The 16,600-nt window shown below is 40.8% G+C and overlaps 1 protein-coding gene across 3 annotated transcripts in view; it reads right to left on the reverse strand.

Moving 5' to 3' along the window:
- Positions 1 to 7,895: 7,895 nt before the first annotated feature.
- Positions 7,896 to 16,600, reverse strand: part of igsf3 (immunoglobulin superfamily, member 3) — a 141,586-nt gene continuing 132,881 nt past the window's right edge. For all 3 annotated transcript variants that reach the window (XM_017469556.3, XM_017469555.3, XM_017469557.3), the window contains 2 exons: positions 12,714 to 13,130; positions 7,896 to 12,516 (listed from right to left, as the gene is read on the reverse strand). In XM_017469556.3, coding sequence (XP_017325045.1) covers positions 12,266 to 12,516; positions 12,714 to 13,130 — 668 coding nt within the window. In that variant the 3' untranslated portion in view covers positions 7,896 to 12,265. The remainder of the gene's footprint in view (positions 12,517 to 12,713; positions 13,131 to 16,600) is intronic.

Below are 16,600 nucleotides of genomic sequence, written 5' to 3' on the forward strand. Positions count from 1 at the left end.
CAGCCCTCAGGTACAGCCTTCGGTGTTGTGAAAGACTTTGCAGGCTTCTGCGTTAACTAGGACAGCAAGCATTCCCATTACATACACTTAAACATGACCTGAGGCTCATCAGTACGTCTGTGCAGGAGTAAACTGACAGAGAAATCATTCACACGATGCATATGATGCATTTATTCAGATTGTACATTTTGTCACTTGATTTAAATTCGTAATGTTTCCTTTCCACACTACATCATGCTTTTCATACTTAGCAAAATATGAAAGCAAGAGCATCAGAGTAAAACCTCCGTTGGATTTAGCTTGTCTTTCTATTATCCTCAGGTTATACTGCACCATACTCTTTCTCTGGTACCTGATGAAAGGTCAAGGTACAATATTTTCTTCCTTCCTCAAGTCTGATAAAGGAAAACAATCGCAAAGGTCATCTTATAGACAGTGCAGGAAGTGTTTACTTCTTCCATCCCTTTTCAGCCCTAAAGAATGCGCAACTATTGTGTCATATATTGATTTAACTGTAAAAACGTTGTGTTTAACAAGCTTGAACTTATTTTTTTTTTGGTATTAAACGTTCCAAACTATTCAGACTTGTCATCGAGGACAATTCACTACAATGTTGCAGGGACTGAAATAACTCAGGAATGAACCAGTCAGATAAACATCAAAGAAATGGCAAGACAGGAAAATGGAAAGGGCTAAGAGCAGACGAGGAAAAAGACTAAACATATTGACAAATAGACAAGGAGAGAAACACGAGAACGGTGCCGGTCTGGATGAGCGAGCTGGCTGTCGAGACGGGGCTTCTGAATTTCAGAACTGTTTTATGCTTGAGCAAAACAACGGCTCAAAATGAAACCTGTTCAATTTTGACACATCAGGAGAGAGGTGGTGTTGGAGGTGGTGGAGTGTGAGCTTGTGTTCAGCAGAAGTTTAAAAAAAAGAAAGAGCAAGTCTACACACTGCAAAATACAACAACAAACAAACAAACAAAAAACAAAAAAACAACAACCCCAAAAACCCCACACATTTTTATCAAATAAAGATATCTTGAACAAATAAAACATCATCTAATATTTCTCATTCTGAGATTATTATATAACAAACATAATCCCAGTACACCTATTTCTAGACATATTTACTCATTTCAATCTTTAAAATTCTATTGGCAGATAATTTTGTTTCCTTCCCGAAATAAATGCTTGAAATAAGACCGTCTCGAGCTTGAAATGACTACACATGTCTAGAAATAATTCTTGTAGTAAATAGTAAATATTAGTTGCCTATATAGGGGACACGGTGGCTTAGTGGTTAGCACATTTGCCTCACACCTCCAGGGTTGGAGGTCCAATTGCTGCCTCCGTCCTGTGTGGGCAGCGTCTGTATGTTCTCCCCATGCTTCGGGGGATTACTTCGGGTACTCCGGTTTCCTCCCATAGTTCAAAGACGTGTGTTGTAGGCTGGCTTTGAAATTGCCTGTAGTGTGTGAATGAGTGTGTGATTGTGCCCTGCAATGGGTTGGAACTCCATCCAGGGTGTCCTTGTGCCCGGAGTCCTCTTAGATAGGCTCCAGGCTCTCCCACGACTCTGTCTAGGATAAGCAGTACAGAAAATGGATGGATGGACAGTCGCCTATATTCAAGATACACTATATGGATAAAAGTTTGTGGACACCTGACCATCATACCCATACGTGGTTCTTCCTCAAGCTGTTGCCACAAATTTGGAAGCACACAATTGAACGGGATGTCTTTTTATGCTGTAGCATTACAATTCCCCTTCACTGGAACGAAGAGGCCCAAACCTGTTCCAGCATGACAATGCCCCTGCGCACAAACTGAGCTCCATGAAGACATGGTTTGCCAAGGTTGGAGTGGAAGAACTCCTGCACAGAGCCCTGACCTCGACCCCAATCTCTGGAGACTGCTGTGTGAGCAGCAGTTTCCGAAATACTGGTTACTGCCTGGTACCAACAACCATGCCATGGTTAAAGTCACAGAGATCTTCATTCAGATGAACGTTAACTGAAGCTCTTGACCTGTATCCGCATGATCCTATGTATTGCGTTGCTGCAACTTGGATTGGCTGATTGGATAACTGCGTGTACAGGTGTTCCTAATAAAGTGGACAGTGAGTGTGGATGTGATGGCCAGGTATCTACAAACCTTTGGTCATATAGTGTATTTCTACTTGCTAGTACATCAAGATATATTGTTTTTTTGTTGTTGTAGTAGTACAATACTGGTTTCTTTTGTGCTGCTGAAGTGACATGGTAGGTATTTTTTTAACAAGGCCACAGGTGTCTCAAGCTCTATTTCATGGTCATTTGTGGCAGCTATTGTATTTCGAAAATAAGTCAAACACTATGATATAAATTGAACTAAACCACGGGCATCTAAACATGGAGACTGCCATGTCACCTCAGGAGAATGATATTTTCATAGCAAGTAAGAATACACTACACTATATGGCCACTTTGTGCTTTTTGAACAACCCAATCCAGATTAAAGTCATGGACTAAATTACACAATTCATGGCCACAACTATTGGGTATTATTATTATTATATCCATTACACAGATTATTATGTTGTGGCCTTGAAATATTAACTCGCTGCCTGGATATATTCCTTCACGTCCTTCATCTCCAGAGGCTCCATATGTTTAAAATCTGCCTGAAACGACCACGACGCAATCATCGAATGTGTGAGTTCCAGGCTTAATCTAGCCTGCTCCTTTAATACGAATGGACACCACGGTTTTTCTGTATGGGAGTAAAATGACCTCTCCGCTTAAGACGGGTCAACACTGCAGATAAAGTACATTAAAAGCCCTATTCACATTTCCGTTTAGAAGAAATGCATCCGTTCATAAAAGAGACGCACTTCTCATTAAACCAGCGTTATGACTGCATTTATTTGCACACTGAGGTTATACGTGTCTGAGCTAAAGGCATAAAATTCACCAAACCTCCCATAATTGAAATCACACTCTATTGTAGGAAAGTGCAGCAGAGAGCGAATTCATTTCACGGCATACTCTTCAGCGGATGCGTAAAGGAGCGACATCACTCTAGTGTACCATTGACAGTGGATGTATTTGTCAAGACACTACACAGCGATGCTTTGATGTTAGACAGATAATGCGGTCAGTAAGGTTAGCTCAGTTAGCTACGATTTTAGTGGATGAATCTCAACCAACCGGTCCACCTTCATAGTCAATGTGTAGGGGTTAGTTTAGTTTTTTAAGTCCTTGTTTGTACACAGGGCGATAATACAGTGGATAGCGTTGCTGCCTTGCAGTCTTCAGTCTAATCCTGAGCTTTGGTTACTGTCTGTGTGGACTTTCCAACGTTTTCCCAATAAGGGTTTTCTCTTTCCCACCTCTCAAAATCATGCCAGTAGGTGGATTGGGACACTAGATGGCCCATAGGTGTGAATGAGTGTGTGAATGATTGGTGTCATGCAATAGCCTGGCATCGCTTTCGCCGTGTATTCTCAACTTGTGCTCAGTGTTCTATTCCCACCGTGGCCCTGTGTGTGCGGAGTTTGCATGTTCTCCGCGTGCTGCGGGGGTTTCCTCCGGGTACTCCGGTTTCCTCCCCCAGTCCAAAGACATGCATGGTAGGCTGATTGGCGTGTCCAAAGTGTCTATAGTGTATTCATGGGTGTGTGAATGTGTGTGTGATTGTGCCCGGCGATGGATTGGCACCCTGTCCAGGGTGTACCCCACAATGAACAAAACAACAACAAAAAAAACATCAGAGAAAGAAAATTTCTTTTGTGTCTATACGAGACCAACGAATGAAGTACACGGCCTTGTTCGCTGACCCAAGCTTCTCCTTTAGCGCTGGGCTGAAAATAACATGGTCGCTTCACTGCACGTTATCTAAATTTAGTAGCATTCTGCATGAGGTCACCCAGCACGTCTATACACCTTTTTCATGGATGTATTAATCCAGACCTGTTTGAAATAAAGGCAATTCATATAGTTCAGAGCACTAAACGCAAAAGCTTGTAATAGAGATGCTGAGTTTCATTTAAGGCACACTTGAGCGCACAATCAGGAGTACGAAGTTAAGTTGTTAAGTCGTTATGCAATACAAAGAAATACTCTGTAGGATAAATTCTGGCATGGCTTTGAGTTCTCCATTCAGGTTGGAGAATCAGACAGCTCAAATGTGAGGTTTCGAGTAGACCGAGGGACACAATGTGCGACACGCTGTGCTATTTCGACATATATGTGACGAGGAGACAGTGGACAGAACCTCAACGTCATCACGTCGGCTTAAGACACTTAAAGGACTTGAATTTTGGAGAGCTATGCAAACCTAAGGACTTTACAAGAGACCCAGTTTGCCTGCTATCTTGTACTACTACATGTATAGTACACAAGTCAATAGCAAACATAGCCTCAGCCTGGAAGCAGACAGGAGCACTGCTGTAGCTAAAGATATCTGTATCGATGTTTGAGTTTGTATCGATTAGCATACACCAGCTCACGAATGTCACAGATATGGTTTATTCACTACAATTTGTTTAGGAGATATATATATATATATATAAAATAAAAGAAAAAATCTAAAAAACACTGCGTATACAGAAAGGATGGATAATTCCAATTCTGGAGGGCCAGCGTCCAGCACGGTTTAGTCATGTTCTTACTCGAACACATCTACAGGAAATAATTGGCATGCTGCAGCAAGGAAAATCGTCAAATTATGATGGGCAGGCAAGAGGTCCTCAAAACAGGATCTGCTACTATTTCAGAAAAGTAGTTCACGAATTGTTGCACATTAACATAACACCAACTCTTGTTTTGTAGGTCAACACTGGCTCAGAGCATCCTACAGCACTTTAACAAGCACCGGAGAACTTTCCACTCTGCTATTGTGCGACACAAGCTAAAGCAGGGAAAAGGTGTCTAATAATTCAACACCAGGCTGAGAAATGATAAATACAAATCACACGTATATCAGGGAAGGAAAGATAAATTTTCATGAGCAAAATGAAGTTTTGGCAGGACATGTCAGGATGAGTTGTGTTATGTGATTTGCTCGTGGCCCCTGGTGGTCATGCGCAGCTCAGTTAGCAGAAGGGACAACTATGGCAGACAGCCTCATCTATTGTCCCTGACAGCTGGAGTAGAGTGCAGGCTTACACACACATATACACACACACACACACACATATATATATATATATATATATATATATATATATATACACACATATACATTATATATATATATATATATATATAAAATATATATACACATATACATATATATATATATATATATATATATATATATATATATATATATATATATACACATATATACATACATATATACATACATATATACATACATTATATATATATATATATATATATATATATATATATATACACACACACACACACACACACACACACACACACACACACACACACACACACACACACACACACAACTTAACTAATAAGTAATTTGTGACGAGTCACTTACATGTCCGGTGACGTACACATATGCATGTGTTTACAGAGACTACCACACATGCAAACCTGGAGAATCTTATATATTTTATTCACCACAGCTCTGTTGAACTCTTGATTCTGATTGGTCAGAAGATGTTGATTCATTTCCTCTGGAGAAACGACGTACACAGGGACTTGCATGGCAAACACTCCACAAAATTAGATTTTAAAAAATAAATAAATAAAAGTGTGTAATTGTTGACAGGATTCGGTTTTCTGAGAGGACACATTTATTCATGAATTTATGGGAGGAGTCTCAGCACTTTGTAGCGTGCGGATTAAAAGCTGTGCTTTCAGACACAGCGAGGTCTTCAGGATGGAGCCTGTGTTTGTCTTATTATCTTACGGTAAAGAGACTGAAAAAGGTGAGGGGGTGACTTCATGGCCGTATAACGCAAGTGACGGCAGGACCCGACTCGTTTTGTTGGCCTTCCACAACAATAATTGTAACAATAAACGGATAAAGACTACAGCATGTTATTCTTTAATGAAAAACAAAACGGTTGTGTAAGTGTAAGAAAAATACAACAATTCAGGACATGCATTTATAATCAATCAACCGTTACTGTAATGACCCTCCGGTGTTTGTTTATTTTCTTAGAACATGCCCTGTCATGGTTTATTCTCGATTCCCCACTACTATTGCCACAGAACAGACAAAAGGATACCGTATAACAACCAAGATGGCTTTCACACTGCCAGTTTAATCTGAAACGGCACAATTTGCATGAAAAATTGGTCATGTGAAAGCTGTCATGCGGACCTAGGAGCGCACCCTGGTCCCGAACCCTAGTACCCTAGTGTAGGAGGAGGTGCGAGTTCGGTTGCACTGGAACTGAGCCGTTATTCCCGTCAACGTGAACGCAACTCGTGCTCGGGTCCGCACTCGTTCGGGAAGTAAAGTAACCCGCGCACGTTTTAGCCGATGATGATGATATGGTTAGTTTCCACAGCACAGGTGTACCATGAGCGACACGGGATTCTGTGGGACGCAGAAGAGGTCTGCGCATAATATCACCAAAATAAAATAAAATAATAATAATAAAAAAATACAGTGAGTCGCCTTGTGTTCTTTGTGTGCGTTTGTGAAGACGTAAGATGAACGCAAATGCACCAGGGTTCGATTGAATCGAGTGTTCGACGCTGCAGGGGGCGCTCTGAACAATCGCACTCGGATTCGGACCGCAGCAAACGTGCCCAGGTCTGAAAATGAGGAAAGCTACATCTTTGTGGAACTTATGAAGTGATCACTCTCAGATCCAAATGGCACGATATTAACTGTAAAATATAAATGTGTGGAGTGTGTGTCAATTCAATGGATTTCTCAGTTCATTAAACACTTACTAATAAACATTTCTCGATTCAGTTATACCTGTTTCATGGTTAGAGCTTTACATTTTTGAGTGCTTAAAATAAAAACAATAATAATAATAATAATAATAATAATAATAAAACGAAAATAATAATAATGATAATGATAATACTACTAGTACTACTAATAATAATGATAATAACAACAATAATAATAATGAGAATAATAATAATGATAGTAATAATAATAATAATAATAACAATAACAACAATAATAATAGTAATGATAACAACAACAACAATAATAATAATAATAATAATAATGATGATAATAATACCTTTTATTTATATAGCGCTTTTCTCATCACTCTGAGCGCTTTACATTGTAGGTCATGTGGTCATTTAAATCCAAAAATCCAAAATATTGGTTGTTCAAAAACATTTAACTGGCATTGTAGATATACAGCATAAACACAACGTCAAACTCAAACTCATGGAACAAAGACCTCTAAAAAGACCTCTACTTACAGACTTACAGGCCAGCAGGAGCAAACAGCAGCAGGTACTGTAGGATTCATCCCCCTCCTTAATATTTCTCTTCTCCACCTGGTCCGCGGCACATCAGTCAGATCCAAATGAGTGTGTCACACCTCATTCTCACCTTTAATCAGCTCCCACCCAACACCTTATTCCTATTTTCTTCAGGGCACATGGGTGCGTAGTGGGCACATTAAGATAAAGGTGCTGCACGGATCATTCGGCGTTAGAGACCTACGTGCTGATAGTGTGTGTCGTAATCCTCATGGCGTATGCACTGATATAGTGTCATTTAGTGAGCTTACCATGGGTGTTTTGCCTCTTCAGCTGGATCAGCTCGCAAGAAGCAGGGCTAAATGATGTTTTTAACAAAGCTACATGAACACATTTCAAAACACTGTGCACTGAATGCTTTTATTGCAGTAAACTGACAGAACAGTGCCTTTTCATGATTCACTGCTACAGTTATATATATATATATATATATATATATATATATATATATATATATATATATATATATATATATATAAACTACCAAAAGAAAACATATTACAACAAAACACAAAGCATAAAAAGGCTATGATCTTTTTAACATCAGTGCATTTGTATAATTACAAAATAATAATAATAATAATAATAATAATAATAATAATAATAATAATAATAATGATAATAAAAACACAGCACTTGAAAAAGCATCACTGGCTGAATTGAACACATCACCACAATGTATTATTTTTCAAATTCCACAGCTAATCTGGAGTCAGTACACAGCCATGACATGCAGCCCTCAGAACACATCTACAACACTGCGAGGGTGTTATGGGTCCGCTAGTTACGCTGAACTACAAAAAACACTAGTTTAGAGGAAATCTCTATAGCTCGAATGGCGTCAGCACTGCAACATCGCACAGCAGTGCCACATCCTCCATCTCCTGCAACGAGAGCAGCCTATGGCAAGTACACATCCACGCTCATCCACACTCGTCCACGCAGGCAACATCATCGTATTGCAAATTTTGCGCAAATAAACACTGTCTGCAGAAAACCGCAGCTGTTACTCGTACAACGTTTCATATATAGCCTGCAAAGTGTGAAGTAAACACGGAATTATTTTAGAGACCGGGAAAAAAAATAAAAAAATAAAAAATCAATCATTACAGGCGATTTTCCCTCAGGTTACCGAGGAGAAATGAGCTCCCACAGGGCGGAAAAACCTCCAGGAACCAATTTATAACGCTCGTACAACATGCAGGAGATGGAGAGGGTGACAACAGACTGGCATGATGTCACGAAATACAATGCTCAAGAGTTCAAAACATCAAAATGCCTCCTCGTCCTCCTCCTCCATCATGCACTATACACTTTGACACGATTTTAAAGAGAAATAATACGAGCTGACGGCTTCGTGTGGATGATCGCTCGCAGCCCACACGCTCACAAAGCACCTCCCATAATACCCTCTGCCACGGAGGCTTTATTGTCCAAAAAGTCCACGCAAAAAGGCTATCTATGCAAACTGCCGAAGTTCACACAGTCTAAACTAAATGTTTTACAGTACATTTCAATAAATAAAAACAAGACAAGCACAAAACGTCGAGCGGATCGTTATCGTACGTCTGTGTATCGTATGTTTGTGTGCATTTACAGTGAAGATCGCTGGGGTACAGATGGTCTGCGTGATCGCGCGCGAGTGCCTGACGCTGGGCCGGAGAGGACGAATCAAATCGCTGCATTTGAGGTTCTCGTTTGTCTCGAGAGGGACGTGAACTTGCTGAACTGCATCTAGCTTTCAATAGTTAACGCGTGCTGTGCGAAACTCCTCGGGTTTCAGACCTCACGAAAAAGGACGTGGCTAAAAACACATTAAGAATTAATAGAGAAAAAGAAAAAAAACTTCTCAAGTGTAACTCGTACGTCATTATCGGACTAAAAAATATGTGTCTTTCTTAAAGCGGTCCAGCTTTAATCTGTGATATATTGACTTCAGTGGCAAAATTTTGGCAGTGTACTAACCAGGAGCAGCTCCGGATACGGTAATTCCAGGGAACACGCAGGAGGGAGATAAAAATATTTCGAGGCTTTACAAAGAAGCAAAGAAAAAATGAAGACCGTCATCAAGACCTTTCTATAAATTGTACTGTATTGTTCATATCCATATAACAGCTATAGCAGATTTATTGTGCTGTAATAAACATTCCACCTGTATCGAGGGCAGTGGTCTAGTCCTTTGTGAAATGTATGACTACTTTACTTTGCTAACTCGACAGCTAGGTTGGTTTCATTACGTTCAGTTCCAAAAGCCTGGTGCGGATATCTCGATCACGAGGGGAAAAAAACCAAAACTAAACTCTGCATTCCTACGATACCGTTAATACAGTGTACGGAAACCTTTGAAAGATTTTTAAAGCCCTAAATGTTAAGTCAAGCAGAAAGAAAAACACACAAATAATAATAATAATAAAAAACACCACCACATCAGTAGTAGATTGCTGCTGTAACCGGGTCTTTTGAGTAATAGCTAGCTAACATTACAGTACATGATTAGCATGCTAGCTAGCCAAAGTGGCAGGACTAACTGGATGAGAACTCTTTAACTGCAAGTGTTACTTTTAGGAGGATATGCAGCAGTGAAGGTTCAACTACAACAGTAGTCACAATCAGTACATATAGATAGGATTCGTGTCGGTCACAGGGACTACCAGACATTTTGGGAGGACATGAGCTGCGCCTGTTCTTGTCACATCTTTGGCAACACCTCTGGTAGTAGCAAACATTACTTCAGGTTGAATTAAACATCTTAAAAGAGATAAAAGGCACATTCTGCCTGCACATGTAGACTCATTTGCTGGGATTATAAATGAAGGGAATACATTTTTAATGTGAACTCCAGGGGCATAAAGAACATTAAAAAATAAAATAAAAATACACCTCCCACAGACTTTCAGCGTTCGATTGTTGTCAATTTGCTTCCAGAAATGGGTTTTAAACAAACCTTGACCTAACAGACGTTCAGTGTAGTGAAGTGTAATTAAATTTCACTGCCTTGGCAAGAAAAGGTATAAATTCATTGTTGCCTTATGCACCCTAATAAGCAAAGCAGCATACCCAAGGGAGGTGTATTTACGCTCCCTCTGTAGTGATGCGCTGCACTTTGGAATATCAAAACCCCACACTTCTAACACAACAGAAGAATCTCTAAATATGTTTGATGGAATTTCCATTTAAAAGATTATTTCGTAGATAGTTGTTTTAAGAACCTTTATGCAGTAATAAAGGAAATCCTATCCCTTAGAAGCAGTTGGAGGAGCGAGTTTATATACCTTGGAGTTTTATAGTGATTTTCTAGATCTTCGAGTTGATATATATTTACTGAAGAATCTCATTGACTAAGTCTCAGCGGTTGAAAACAGCTCGTTGAACCTACATATTTCATAAGCCCCTAGCTTGAGCTGGGAAGCCATATTTACATACTGTAGTATCTCGAAGCCTGGAGGCTTTTGCCGTCCTTCTGGGCCACTTAGACAGGGCACGGATAAAACAATGACAAATGTCTTGGCACTAGGATTGTCCCGTGTATTTCTCAAACAGTCTCTTGTTTATAACAGGCAGTTTAAAACCGGGGAGACGTGGAGAGGAACCGTCTCGTTATGTTAAAGTCCTACGCCTTACCTGGACTCCATCAGAATGGTCTCCACTCAGCCTAGTACTACAGGTGTATGGGTGATGGGTGAAGTGTTCACAGTACGAGGTGAAGCATTGCGATGTTTCTTACAGCACACGCACACATCGCTTAGACACCTCAGAGGCCAGCAGTCTGGAGTCATTTTTAGGGAAATTTAAGTAGAAATTCCCAGTTCTACCATTGTTCAGAGAGGAAACGTCGAACAAAGAAAAAGCATACCACATCGTAGTGTGCGCTAGTGATGGAACTACAGGTCAGAGCAGGAATTCGACGAGCTCGTTGTGTAGCGTCCTTCTTTCTGGTATTCTCATGTAGAGGAATGGGAGTCATGGACACTAGTCAAGTCGTTATAGTTTGTGCAGACGGACCGGTTTGTTAGTCTTCAGCACTGAGAATCAGCCAAGTGTTAGTGGGTCTTTGGCAGTGAGGATGAGACTCAGTGGGAGGTGACACATCTCTCGCCCCTCTGTTTTATCAGCTCAAACAGACACGGGTCTGAGATCGGTTCTGTGGCTTCCTCCTAGTCAAGAATGCAAGATCACCGCCTTCCTTTCCAAGATTTTATCACCTGGTGGAATGACACTTTTCTGTCTGTGTACTATTCCTGCCAGAAAACGTTTACAGGCTAGCGCTGTGAGCAGCCAGTCTACTGAAATTAGAGCCAGGTGAACGAAACCAGCCTTCATAATGTGTAAAAAAGAAAAAAAAGAAAAAGAAAAGGGGGGTTCATACCACACGTTCAAAAAAGAGAATAAACTCACATGTAATCCTTTACAGAACAGGTTCTTCATCCCAGTTGCAGACCAGGGTGCTGTAGACCATGTGTGTCTGGGGGGGAAAAAAAGACCTAATGCTTTGAGACACACAGGCACTTCTGCTCAGGTGAGGGCGATGAGAGAATATGATCAGTCCAGATAGCGGAGTGTGAAAACGATACAAAGAAATTCCTTGAAATAAACGACCGAACCAAACGTCTAGGCTTTTCCTCTGGCAGCCGCTGCAGCCATGACCACGTCAACTGAGTAGGGGTTGAGTCAGCCATATGGAGGGATTAACAGGGCTGAGTCAGGAGCCCACAGCGCTCCTGAGGAACAGGAGAGATAGCAAAAAAAAAAAAAAAAGGAAGAAAAAAAAAAACCAGAGAAAGAGAGAGTGAGAGAGAGGATGATTACGGGAGGGCATTCTTTCTGCCCAGTTTACTCGACAGAGCCTGGGTGGAGGCTGAGAGCAGGGGGGTCCAGGCAGGTGGGTGAGTAGCTCAGGTGAGGCTCTTTGATCCAGAGCAACGGCGCACCGTTCTTTCCTTCCTGATTCTTGTTGGAACTCCGGCTCTTGTAGCGCACCAGCAGAACAGCGATGAGCAGGATGCCAAAGATGGGGAACGGGTAGAAGAAAACGAAATAGAAAAGCGAGTTGTTGGAGCACACCACTGACTGCAGGGTTGAAACTGTGGAAAGTAAGGGAGATGAGTGTCAGCAAAGGCATTATTTATTACACAGAAAATAGCCTGTTTTAGAAATGAGTCAATAGTACGCTCATAAAATTTTGATTTGACTCTGGGGCAAAAACAATATTTATTAGACATAAGACAGAAAAGTAGACTGAGCTGTAACTTACTGGAGCACCCAAGTATCACTGGCGTACCTTTGTCAAGAACATTAACGATGGTAGCTCCAGAGTTGTTTGTAGTGAGGCGATACCAGGCGTTGCGTGGGTTCAGGAGCCACTCCTCTACGTGACAGTAGTATTTTCCTGCATCTCCTCGACGTGCCCTTTGAATGGTCAGGCTGTAGACGTCTGAGGTAGTACGCTCAAACTGCAGTCGAGAGTTGTGGCCTGGTTCCTCCATCGGACTGCAGTTCCCATTACCGAACACGGCGTCGTGGCCGATAGAGAACACGCACTCCCGCTCGCCTTCTCTCTCCGAGCGGGACACGTACCATGACACAGAGAACCGAGAGTCTTTGGAGGACTGGGAGGGGATGCTGCAGCCCAACCGGACTGATCCGTATTCCGACACTGTGATGTTCGACTCGGTCTCCTCCACCTGTAATTTGACGGCTATTGTGAAAAGACAAGAGGAGAAGGAAAATAACTTCAGGGAATAAAAGACAGACCTCAAATATTCACAGACAGAAGTACTAGTCCGACTGTTTTTTTTTTCTTCTTCTATATTTCAAGGCTGTGAGAAGGCTGATAACTGATTAAAAATGTGTTGCCATGTACTTATAAAAGGATTATGCTAATATCATTTAAAATGGATGCAGAGGTTATTTGATACAGGACCGGACACCTAAAGGTGTCAGAACCGTCTAGTTCGATGTACTACACCTGCGCCCGATGAGACAGTGCATTAACACGTACTCATAGCATCAAAGCTGTGTTAAGACTAAAAATACCACCAAACTTTTTTTTTCTCCATGAGCTCACAGTCCTCTCAGATCTCTTAACTATAAAGCAGAAAGATGTGGGATCAAGGCAGAAGATCGAGAATCCGAGAGACCTTTTTATCTACGCGTCTTTAACACCCATTCTGAATGCTTTCCCATCGTGCCATGAACCCATGCAATTTAATGAGACCTTTCCTTTATCCCAGGGGAAATTAGGTTCGAGTTTTCAGCACATATTTAGGTGTATATTAGGGAAATGTGAAACTCCATGACATGTTGCTCGCATAAACAAATTCCTCAGGTGTTTCCTGAGGCACGGTGATGAAATGGAGGTTACACAGTGCAAGCTGCAACAATCTTCCTAAACACATTTATGTTGCAGAATATCAAATTAAGTACCAATGTGGAGCAAGGGCTCACACACTCTTGACTTATTGTTCATTTGTGAGTAAGAGCATCAGCGAATCAGGAGTCAGCTGGACAACCGAGGAACCTCGTACATGACAATACAAACATGGCTTTACTGTCACTATAGTCCCCATGCAATTCCATCATATAAAACCAATCTAAGAAACTATGTATACATTATATATTTATCGGTTATCGGCAAAAATCCACACCGATGGTTTTTCCCGGTTGCGGGAGCGGCTCTAAAGGGTCTGCTGTCATTATACGGTACGAGAGTGGCCTCTGGAGGCGAAATAAAAGCTATCCCTGACAAATTTTGTTGTGCTATGTGAAGTGTTTTTTGATTGATTTTGGATGTTATTTGTTATTTGGAGTGTTACTTTTTGCTTCAGTTTGGATGCATATCTTTTATTTACTTTTATCTGTATTAATAGTTAATATATATATATGAATATTTCTATATTTATTTCATTAAAAAAAAAAGTACAGTACATTTTCATGCTACAATCAGTACTGCTTATTTTTCTAATAAAGTTCAGCAACATTTTACTTTGAGTGTCACGTTTTCATTCAGTATCAATTTGAAAAACTATTAATTGATTAATCGATACTGGCAGGTACCGCCCAACTTCGTTATTGGTATCCGTAAAATCCACTATCGGCTGGCCTCTACCGTAAATATGACAATGAAAATTAGCTTTACAATTTTTACAGTTGTCCTACATGACGAATTAAAATGATTAGGACTGCAACAGCTAAATCAACAAAGTATATAAAAGACCATAATAAAAATACTTGGCAACAAATTTCATTATCGATTACTTAATGAAACACGCTCTGGCACCAAAGCTATCGTCGTTAACGAAAACTAGTGAAATCAGTGACAAAACACTCTCGTTAACTGAATTAAAAATAAAAATGTGAGTTTCCAAGTAAACTATTAATCAGAACTAGAAATTACAGCCCCACCCCCAATATTTATACCATGATCAAGTGAAATATATATAGAAGTAGTTTATTTTCTAACATTATCGGTGTTCGAAATCGAGTGTTAGTTTGTAGTAATGAATCGGATAAAAATACTAAAATCCCCCCTCCGGTGCACAAGTTGGTAACGTCCAACTATTTCCTCACAACCCAAGGCCGGATTACTGCCGTTTGACGGCGAGACCACGGGTAGCTTTGAAGATGAAGAGAAGCGCTTCCCAGCAGACTCTTTCGCATTGCTGGTCAGAGAGGGACATTAAGAGAAAGGTTTGGACTGTTGTTATGCCCTGTGGAAATCGTTTGATCATAAATGCTTGTGGATGATCGATAGATTAGACAGATAGATTGATGGATAGATGGACAGATTAGACAGATAGATAAACAGGGGGAAATGACGTAATGACGCTGCAGATATAACAAAGTTGATTTTTTTCTGCTTCAATGTAATAGCTAGGAGAAGGCAGACCCCAATTTTGAATTTATCTATTTATTTATTTATTTATTTTCCCCCTCAGTATGATTACCATGAAATTAAACACTAAAACGATACTAAATCTAAATACAAACTAAAAGTAATGGTTTTTCGGAAGATAAAAACGAAACTGAAACTATTCCTGCACCATTAAAAGCATGGTTAGCAACATTTTTAAAACTATAATAACGGTGTCTGGCATGCGTTATGTCACTGCAAGTAGCGAAGATATTTCAATCAAATCTACTGTTTAAGTAGTTAAACAGGTTTTTTTTTTTTTATACGTGTTAATAAACACCACATTGGTTAATTTGCTTTATGTCCCAAAAATATTATATTCCATTCTTCTAGGCACTAAAAACTAAGAGTCAACACCTGGAACAACTCCCGATAAATACGGTCACTTTCCCTGCTTGAGCGTTTTGAAATATTTGACATTTCACCTTCAATATGGTAGCCATCAGACCCTAAAGGCGTGTGTCATCATAGAACTTGCTAAGTGTTTTTGTTGGCACAAAGCACTGACCTAGCACAGCCATAGCCATATATCTCTGGCACTGGATAAACTAGATTTTTAAAAAGTGGTGGTGGTGTGAAAGTACATCTGTGGTGTTTTAATGCAATTCCCTTTGTCCTTGCCAAGTTTTGGTTATGCAGATGCTAAATGCTGTTTTACTTGAACGGCCGGAACAGCATGGATGTGCCCTGCACAAGGGTCGGCAGTAATGTAGGACGTATCTCATCTGTGTGTGTGTGTGTGTGGGGGGGGGGGGGGGGGGGGGGGACGACATTTAGGGCAGTGGATGATGGTAAAAAAGGTACCTCGAAAGATGAGTTCAAGGGCGCAGAGTAGATCTAGGGACCCTAGGGTGCTAAAAATTCCTCCTGTTGTATCTGTGCAGGTGTCTCTGAACGGCAGGGTTCAGAATATTGAACACTGCGAGGGTGGGATAACAAGTATGAGCGCTTGTAGCACGGATCCTCATGTTTGTTCAGGGTTTGTACTGGAGCAGGGAGTGCTGCTTACAACTTGCCTACTCATTACAGGAAGTCTACTCTGTATTGTCTACTCAATAGACCAGGTGAGTGTCCTTAAGGGTGTGAGCCTCAGATGGGATGTTTCCCTGTGGCAGCTGATGCATGTATGCCTTTGAGGGGTTTCTCACACACACCCTGATGAATGATTCAGCCTGTGTGTGTGGCTGATCGCCACACCAGCCTCTGGGGAAGGATGATGTCAGGCCACACTCTCTCTAATCCTGTGTGTGCCAGGG

This window comes from Ictalurus punctatus, chromosome 6 (assembly GCF_001660625.3).
Source record: "Ictalurus punctatus breed USDA103 chromosome 6, Coco_2.0, whole genome shotgun sequence".
Lineage (NCBI taxonomy): Eukaryota > Metazoa > Chordata > Actinopteri > Siluriformes > Ictaluridae > Ictalurus > Ictalurus punctatus.